General features: G+C 49.3%; 1 protein-coding gene across 1 annotated transcript; it reads right to left on the minus strand.

The window, feature by feature from the left end:
• Positions 1-983: 983 nt before the first annotated feature.
• IMP3 (IMP U3 small nucleolar ribonucleoprotein 3) lies at positions 984-2206 on the minus strand. The gene has a single exon (XM_082387082.1). The coding sequence runs from the start codon at positions 2068-2070 to the stop codon at positions 1516-1518; it is 555 nt and encodes a 184-aa protein (XP_082243208.1). The 5' UTR covers positions 2071-2206; the 3' UTR covers positions 984-1515.
• Positions 2207-9253: the final 7047 nt, after the last annotated feature.

The raw sequence follows: 9253 nt of genomic DNA on the forward strand, positions 1-9253 counted from the left end.
CTCTTGCCGTTCACACGACTCTTAAAGGAGCATTCCAGCTTCACCACTTCTTGGCTATACAATCTGGGGCAGTTTGACCCATCTCTGTCTCTGTTTCCTCATCTGAAAAGTAGAGAATTGGATTCCCCATGTCATTGGATTGTTGGATTAAATGGATTAAGATATGTAATGCATTTAGTGCCTGACATACAGTAGAAGCATTTGCTATTACTGTCATCCCCAGTGTCACCTTCCCTTGTTTCTTCACCAAATGCTGCCTTACACCTGGGGAAATGGAGAAGGCACACGTAAAAGCAATCCATTGGTCTTGGCATTCTATTATTCTCCTCGTAGAAGTCTTGGGTAAATGAGGTAGTCTCCCTACTCTCCCTTCCAGTGAGGGGGGTGGATTAGAGCAGATCCTCTTGCTTCACATTCCTGCACTGTCATCAGGCTAAGCTCCCTGACTCCCAACCCATCCTTTGCTTCTTTCAGTAAAACCCATTCCAATTGGGGAATCAGAATTAATCTCTGTCTAAATTAAAGGCTGGGCAGGGAGCCATGGCAGGCTGTGATGGGCAGAGGCTGTGCAGGTGCTGCTCCGGGAAGGCAGCCCTAGGGCCTCCTGAGGGCTCCACTCATAAGAAGTTTCCAGGAACCTCCTGGGCCACTTCTAACCGCTAGATGGCCAAGCTACAGGGTGATTATTTCCTTAGGCAAGCAAACACTTCAGACCTCTAATATGGTATTTCCTGGGGCTGGAATATCAACAGGAAGTCCTGTGGGGAAGAGCTCTGCCAAAACACTCATTCCGAGGAAGGGATTGGTAAACTGACAAATTTGCCCAGCCCTGTAAAACATTCTGCAACCTCCACACGCAGGCTCTGCTGCAGGCTTCACCCACAGGCAGATCGCTGCTGTCTCTAGTCTTCTTCTCTGGATTCCTGAGCCAGGGAGACTTACAGATGTGACCCTACGTGAGAAACCCAGACAGAAATTTGCACTTAAAAGGCAGTTATACCATTTATTGGCATTAAGAGAGCATTCCTTTAAACAAGAGAAAGGACTCTAAACACTAAAATCTCATCCATTTTATGAAAACTTGAGACCAAACTCTCCAACATCTGTACACAGCTTAGTCACGAACAAGCGCAAGAATTCGGGTTAAATATAAATTAAACTAAACTGTCCTGCTACAAAGAAATGAAAGGAAAGCTGGGGGCGGGGGTAGCCTCCCTCCTCCCAAAGTCATTGCTTTCACACTACAATGTTTCAGGTACAAGAATGTAACAATTCCCTATGGCAGCGCAAAACCGCTTCCCATTGTCTCTTAAGGCAGTCATTTAATTACCAATTGTCCAAAGGCTAAGAAAATTTTGTGGAAAAAGGGCGTACCCTTTGGCTCTGCGAGGGCCTGTAGCTGAGGAGCCAAGTTCTTGGCTGACACACTCTTGGGGAGGGCGCCTTCATAGAATCTCAGGCATCAGGTCTCAGCTTCCCCATCAGTAAAATGCAGTCCTGGCGAGGGAGGACCCGCTAGGCTTCCAGATCGAAGTCGTCACGCTCCTCATTGTACTCCAGCACGTGCCGCTTGATCTTGGACGAGTCAACCCAGGTGACGAAGTCCTCCATGCTGCGCGTGACAAGGAAGGCGGGGTCGGTGACCACGTCGGGGCCCACGCGCACGTGACCCTGCTCCACGAATGCTACGGCGGCCTGGAGGTGCTGCGCCATGCGCAGCTTAAGGAGCACGGTGGGTAGGCGGCGGCGGCAGAAGGACGAGGCCGTGACGAAATCGCAGAGCTCCAGCGACCCGCGCGTGGGAATTAGGCCGAGAGCATACAGTTTGTCCAGCAGCGCGGCCGAGGAGCGCACGCGAAACGGGTCGCGCTCCGGCAGGTCCCGCAGGCGCCGCGCCAGCTCGCGCACAGCACGGCTCAGCTGGTTGTAGCGCGTGTAGTCCTCGCGCCGTTGCAGCCGATAACGCCGCAACACGCGCAGCTCGTGCAAGTTGTGATCGGTGACCTCCCAGTTCAGGAAGTCCACCTGCTTCAGCAGCTTCTGCTCGTGGAACTTAAGCTTCCGCACCATGACGGCGGCTTGGATGCTGCAGGACCCGAGGCTCAGCGCGCGTTTCGGCGCCCGCGCGACTTCCGCCTCAGCACTGGTAAACCGAGCCTGGGGACCCTGGGCCAATAAAAGAAAGGCTCAGTGCCACGCCCTCTGTTTCCACTGGTCAGGGTGGGGCCACGCCCCGCGTCCGTATCTCGCGATTCTTCTCTTCTTCGCGTTCTCTGAGGGAGGCGGGGAAAAAGCGCTGGGAGACGCAGGGGACGAGAGGGGAGGCCCCAAAGACGAGCCTGCGCGGTTTGAAGTTGCCTACAATTAATCACTTAGTGCCGTAATTATTTCCTCTCATTTAAATTTCTGCCATTCAGGGCCTCTCTGGAGAGTCTTTCCCACAAGAGCTTAAGAGGCCAGTTCCGGGAAAGGGGGGTGACTGTCGCGCTAGTTTGGTTGAATTTACTGTGCTGACCGTGGGGGTGGGGAGTCCTCCCACCTCGTGGGGGGCTTCCCCGAGCCGGCCGGGGCTGATCGGGTATGCCCACCGCCCACTAGCGCCAGGTCCATTAGCAGGCGGGCGGAACGGTTTCTCCCTGCCAAGTGGGGCTAGGCGCCACCGAACCTATGAAATACCGATTCCCAGGCTGCTTCCTACACCCACAGAATCGGGATCTACACCGGAGTCACCTGGAAATCTGTATTGTTAACAAGAACGCCAGGTGATTCATAAAACCCAGTAAGTTTGAAAAGCTTGGATAGTACAAGTGCTGACCCTTTAATCCGGGCTCAAACGAATTAGCTTGACAGGATGCACTTCTGGTGCCGAGTATTTAGTTAACAAACTTAACACTTTTTCTGCTAGTATATCTGTTTTAGCCTAGTGTAGCGCTACAGGACTAACTTCTTTATTTGCCCAAGACTTTGACGCCACCTAGCTTCTTCGCCTATCATTTTGTTTTATTTTTGTACGCTTCTCATTGTTTTTTTAAAATGTAATATTTGATATATGGAAAATACTATATGTAACATATGTAAGATACAAAGTATAATGAATACTTGTGGACCCAAGAGCCAGTTTAAGAAAGCATCACCAGGACCACTTCATCTACATATTCCAGCCACTGCCCCAGTGAGAGGTAAAGATATCTACTCTCCTGAATTTAGTGTTTATTTTTACCTTTTGTTGAAAAAGAAAAAATTTTTTTAATTTAAAAAAATTTAAAAAGGAAAATGGTTTTATCATTGTAAATGCATCCCTAAATACTGAGAACCTTCTTACTCAAAGTGTAGTCCATGGATCAGCAGAGAGCTGTTGGAAATGCAGAATTTCAGGCCCCATTTCTGACCTACAGAATCAGAATCTGCATTTAACCAGATCCCCAGGTAATTTGTATGCACACTGACATTTGAGAAGTGTTGCTTAGAAGACATCACATCATGTGGAGTTTTTTATCTGTAGCTGCAGGTTTTTTTTAAACTGTTGCATTATATTCCATTGTTTGGTTCTATCTAATTTATTAATCCATCTCCTGTTGGATTTTTTTGGAGGGAGTATTTTTAGCAGTGCTGCTATTAACATTCTTGTAGGTTTCCTGTTGCACATATGTAGTAGCTTCTGTTGAATAGTATACATCTTGAAGTTGAATTGCTCAGTTGTAAAGTATGCATGTAAAGTATGCATGAACATGTAAAGTGCATGTTGAGCTTTACTAGATATTGCCAAATTGTTTTCCAAAGGGGCTGTACCAATTTATATTCCTTTGACAGTGCATGGGAGTTCCCTTTGCTCCTCGTTCTTGACAACACTTGGTTGTTAGATTTTTTTAAATATTTGCCAATATGATGACTGTGTGATGGTATTTAACTGTGATTTTAATTTGCATTTCCTGATGAATAAAGGTTTCATATGTGTTTCCTCCTCTATGGAATGCCTTTGTGTCTTTTGTGTATTTTTCTATTGGATTATGGGGTAAGTAGAATAATGGCCCCCCAAAGATGTTCACCCAGAACCTGTGAATGTTACCTTACATGAAAAAAGGTATTTTGCAGATGTGATTAAATTAAGGATCTTGAGACCATGACATTGTCCTGGATTAACTGGGTGAGTCTCATGTAATCATAAGTATCCTTATAAGTGAAAAAGGGAGGCAGAAGAGTCAAGGAGATGTGATGATGCATACAGAAGTCTGAGGTGTGATTGCTGGCTTTGAAGATGAATGGGGGCCATGAGCAAAGGAGTGTGGGCAACCTCTAGAAGCTGGAAAAGGCAAGGAAATGGAATTTTACTCAGAGCCGCCAGAAGGAACACAGCCCTTGCTGACACCTTGATTTGAGCCCAGTGAGATCCAGTTTGGATTTCTGGTCTCCAATACTGTAAGATAATAAATCTGTGTTGTTTTAAGCCACTAAGTTTGTGGTAATTTGTTACAGCTGCAATAGGAAGCTAATACAGACTGTTTGCTTTTTTCTAATTGATTTGAAGATGTACTTTGTATGTTCTGGATATTAATCCTTAATCAGTTATCTATGGTGCAAATACCTTTTCCCAGCTTGCACTTTATCCCCACCCTTCATATTCCCCCAGCCTCACTCCCTTCTATCTTTAGCCCTTGCTCAATGTGTCTGCAGGAGGACTCTTGGTTAACTTCCTTCTCCCCAGACAATAAACATAATAAATAAGTAAACTATATATGTTAGCAGGTGATAAGTGTCGTGAAACAAAACTGAGCAGGATATAGGAGAGCTTGGGATGAGGATGGGCTGTAATTTTAAACAGGGCCTGTCAGGGTAGGTCTTACTGAGAAGGTGATATTTCTTAGGGGGTTAGCCATGTGGATATCTAGGGGAAGAACATTTCAGGAAGAGGAAACAGTGAGTGCAAATGCCTTAAGACAGGAATGTGCCTGGCATATCAGAAGACGAATAACAAAGCCATCTTGGTTGGAGCAGAGTGGGCTAGGGGGTGTGGAAAGGGGCTCAGATAACAGAGGCTCCATAGGCTCTTTTAAGGACGTTGGTTTTTAGGTTAAGTGAGATGAGGACACTGAAGGGTCTTGAGCTGAGAATTGACATCTAACATGTTTTAAAAGGATCACTCTGACTGCTATGTTGAGAATAGACATATTCTCAGGAGGCAGGGCTGGAAACATAGAGGCCATTAGGAAGCTGTTGTGGTGGTGCACGCAAGAAAGGTGGTAGCTGGGACAAGGAAAGCAGTTGTGAGATGCCAATGAGAGAGGAGTTCCAGAATAAGGAGAGGGTCAAAGGATGGCTCCAGTTTTGGACCTAAGCAAGTGGAAGAAAGTACTCATCACCTGAGACGGGGAAGGCTGCCAAATAGGACAGATTCGGGGGGCAAGATTAGAAATTCAATTTTGGATATGTTGGGTTGGAGATGTCTATTAGACATTCAAAGGGATATGTCAAGGAGAAAGGTATGTGAGTCTGGTATTTTATTTTTTATTTTTATTTTTTAATTTTTGGCCAAACCTCGCGGCATGCAGGATCTTAGTTCCCCGACCAGGGACTGAACCCGTGCCCCCTGCAATGGAAGTGCGGAGTCCTAACCACTGGACCACCAGGGAATTCCCTGAGTCTGGTATTTTAGAGAAAGGCCTGGGCTGGTGATTTAAAATTTGGGGTATTATTGGCAGAAAGATGGTGTTGGATGCCATGAGCCTGGGTGAGATCGTCAAAGAAGTGAATATAGAGAGAAAAAGACAAGAGGACCACTCAACTAGTAGTCACTCTAGTGTTAAGAATTATTGGAGAGGGGCTGCCCTGCTGGCGCAGTGGTTAAGAATCCGCCTGCCAATGCAGGGGACAGGGGTTCGAGCCCTGGTCTGGGAAGATCCCACGTGCCGCGGAGCAACGAAGTGTGTGTGCCATAACTACTAAGCCTGCGCTCTAGAGCCCGTGAGCCACAATTACTGAAGCCCGCATGCCTAGAGCCCGTGCTCCGCAACAAGAGAAGCCACCGCAATGAGAAGTCCGTGCACTGCAACAAAGAGTAGCCCCCCGCTCACCGCAATTAGAGAAAACCTGCGTGCAGCAACGAAGACCCCAAAAGCATCCAATAAATGAATTTTAAAAAAAGAAAATAATTATTGGAGAGAAGCAGATGAACCAGTGTAGTAGAAGGGAAACCGGGGGAGTGTGGTCTCCCCAGTGCAAGTGAAGACAGTGTATCCAGGGGGAAGTAGTGATCAACCTGGTCAAATGCTACTGAGAGGCTAAGAGGAGGGCTGAGAATAACCATTAGGTCACTGATGACTTTGATAAGCATAGTTTCAGTGGAGTGTGAGGGTGAAAGAATGGCTAGAGGGGTTTAAGAAGAGAAAGGGAGGAAAGATGTTGCAGGCAGCTAGTAGAGGTGGCTATTTTGAGGAATTTGCTGCAAAGGTGAGCACAGAAATGGGGAAATAGCTGGTGGGGAAAGTGGAGTTGAGAATCTATATTCTAAAGATGTGGGTTGACTCTTCCCTCAATACCTACATCTTGTTGGTTGTCATTCCAGTCTGTTCTACCCCCATAGAATCTCAAATTTACTTCTCCCCAGCCCATTACCCCTGCCCTACCTCAGGCCCTCATCATCTCTTGTCTGCATCACTATAGTAATAGTACAGTGTGTCCACCGCGCTGCCACCAGTGGGGTCAGCCTGGAAACCACTGGCCACAGTTCTCCCTTGCTGATTCCTTTCCTAAAGGAGGAAAGTTGGCTATCCGGATGGGGGATGGATGCTGTTTCCTGTGCCCAAATCAGGGTCCCAGCAGGAAAGAGAGAACACACTCCAATTAGAGTAATGTGAAGAGAATTTAATAAAGGGACTTTTCCCAAAGGCATGGGCAGGGTGTAGGGAACCACAAAGGTTAGTGCAGTTGCCTGAGATTAGTAACTGCGGGCCCTGTTACCCAGAGGTTTGAAGAGGGTTGGAAATAGAAGATATAGGTTCTGGAAATCTCTGTGAAGCTGCAGAATGAGTTTCCCCCAAGAACCTGGAAATAAGGTGGCCACTGTGAGATAGAAACCACCCTCCCTCTGCCCCTGAACAGATATGAGAGTAAATCCAAGGTGTAAATGTGCATAAATATGTGACTGAAGCATTTGGGAACCAACTAAAGACCATCAGGGTGGTGACTGGGGGCTCCTCAGTGGGGTGGGGCTACACCAGGCCCCTAGCTGGGTGAGCAGAGATCCCATCAATTGTATTAAGTGAGCTAATAAAGGTAAAATGTTTACAGGAGTCTAGCACTCAGCAAGCACTAAGGAAGTAGCTGCTACTCTTAAATCCAGCTTGGAGAGGGCCTCTGCGAACAGAAGATCAAAGAAAAGGGGTGCCCCCAAAGCAGCTGGGGAAACATATTCAGGCTCTTGTCCTGGAGATACTAGGTTGAACTGAGTCCTTAGAATCAAGGCTGCCCCTATGGCAGGGGACAAGATCTCAAGACTTCTTGGCTGAGAGACTTATACCATCCTTTCTTCCCCTCCTGGGGTTTCCAGGTTCACTGGGCTAAACTGGGCTTCCTAAGAAGCAGCCCAAACTGTCTTGATCTATTGATACAAATATTCGGGTCTGCCTGACAGTTGAATTTCTCTGTGTAAGCTAATACCTGGGCTTCTGGGGTTTGGACATAAGCCTGTATCCTGGCCAAATGCCAGCTCTGCATAGGGAATTGGATCTATTCACTGCACCAATGAAATTGGTTTTTGGAGCCAGAGGCCTGCATATTACACCCCTCAAAACAGCCTAAGGTGCCCACCTTTACAGCGCTACCTTGTGCCAGTTAATCTGCAACAAGTGGGAGGAATGAGAATGAGGGGGAAGGAAGTTCTAGTTAGAGCGGTAGACAAGGCTCCAGGGCATAGCCAGGAAGGGGAGTAGGGCCCAAAGCCTTTGCTTCACCTTAGGTACCTCCTCCTCCAGAAAGCCTTCCTTGATCCTTGCTCAACCCAGGCTGGAATAGGTGCCCTCCCATTCACATTTCATGGCACTGGTCTCACCGGGCAGGGAACATCTCTTTACTTGTCCTGACACATCTGAGCTTCCGGTAGGTAAGGACAATGCCTTATTCACCTCTGTAGACCAAGGGGCCTGGTACAGAATACTCAGTTAATGTTTCCTTGAGTGCAAGATTGAATGAATGAGAGACAGAATGAATGAATGAAGGACAAGAGGGTGGACTTGTCATTTGACAAGAGGGTGTCAAACTCTCCGACTGCCTTGTTGTACTGTAATCTCCAGTGCCCAGCACAGTGCCTGGCAGAATCAATGCCCAGGGTCAAGTTCCCTTTACCTCTTCCCGGAACCCTACCCTGACCACTCCTCTCTCCTGGGTGCTGCTGGCAAAGACAGGACATCCAGTCTCCGCCGGCCGCCGCACGAAGCAACACGGAACCCGTTCGTGCGCGGTCTTGTTCCCGTCGCTACAGATGTAGGGTCTTGTCTTCCCCCGCCCCGAAGGAAGTCGCCCAGGACAGGGGTGCTCCTGGCCTTGTCTGGCTAGGGTACTAGGACCCGCAGCAGCCAGTATCCAAACTATCCAAACCTTCTCAGGCTTCTTCCATGAGGGCGCCGCTGGCTCTGGGGCCCCCTCCAGAGAGCAATCCCCGGGCGGCGCCACGGCCCCGTCGCCCCCGGAGCTGGGGTGGGGGGCAGGGGAACGAGAGGGGGGCGTCTGCGGGTCTCCACGCACACTTCCTCAACCGTCTCTCCGGGGTCCCGGCTCTGGCGCCCTCCTTGTAGCACCGCACTTCACAAACTTTAGGAGTTTGCCTCACTTGCGTCGCGGAAAAGGCAGGAGGGTGACGGAGCCCAGGAGGCGAGGCGGCGGCCGCAGAGTTCCGTCGCGCGGCGCTTAAGCCCCTCGGGGTGAGAGGTGTCTCCCCGCCAGGGCGGACGGGCTGGCCCTATTCCCCGACCGTCTCCTCTCTCTCTCTCGCATCCCGATCTCGGCGCAAGTGAGTGAGGGCGACGGCCAGAAGGAAAAGCGAGGAGTAGGCGGCAGCCCCGGCTCCTGCGCCCCAGGCCAGTGGGAGGGCGGAGCCGGGCAGTCCCCGGCCAGCCAGGACGCACGGAAGTGCTGTGGAGTTCGCCCAATTCCCCAGCCTGCTTTTCCTTCTCCCTCCCTCTCCCCACCCCTCACCTCCTCCCCCTCACCTCCCCCCCCTCGGCTATTCCCTCCTTCCTCGGGACGCCACCTCCCGGAATCG

The sequence above is a fragment of the Balaenoptera borealis genome, assembly GCF_965194805.1.
Source record: "Balaenoptera borealis genome assembly, chromosome: 3".
Classification (NCBI taxonomy): Eukaryota; Metazoa; Chordata; class Mammalia; order Artiodactyla; family Balaenopteridae; genus Balaenoptera; species Balaenoptera borealis.

Coding starts and splice junctions, on each gene's coding strand:
- IMP3 (XM_082387082.1), bottom strand. CDS start 2,070: ATGGTGCGGAAGCTTAAGTTCCACGAGCAGAAGCTGCTGAAGCAGGTG.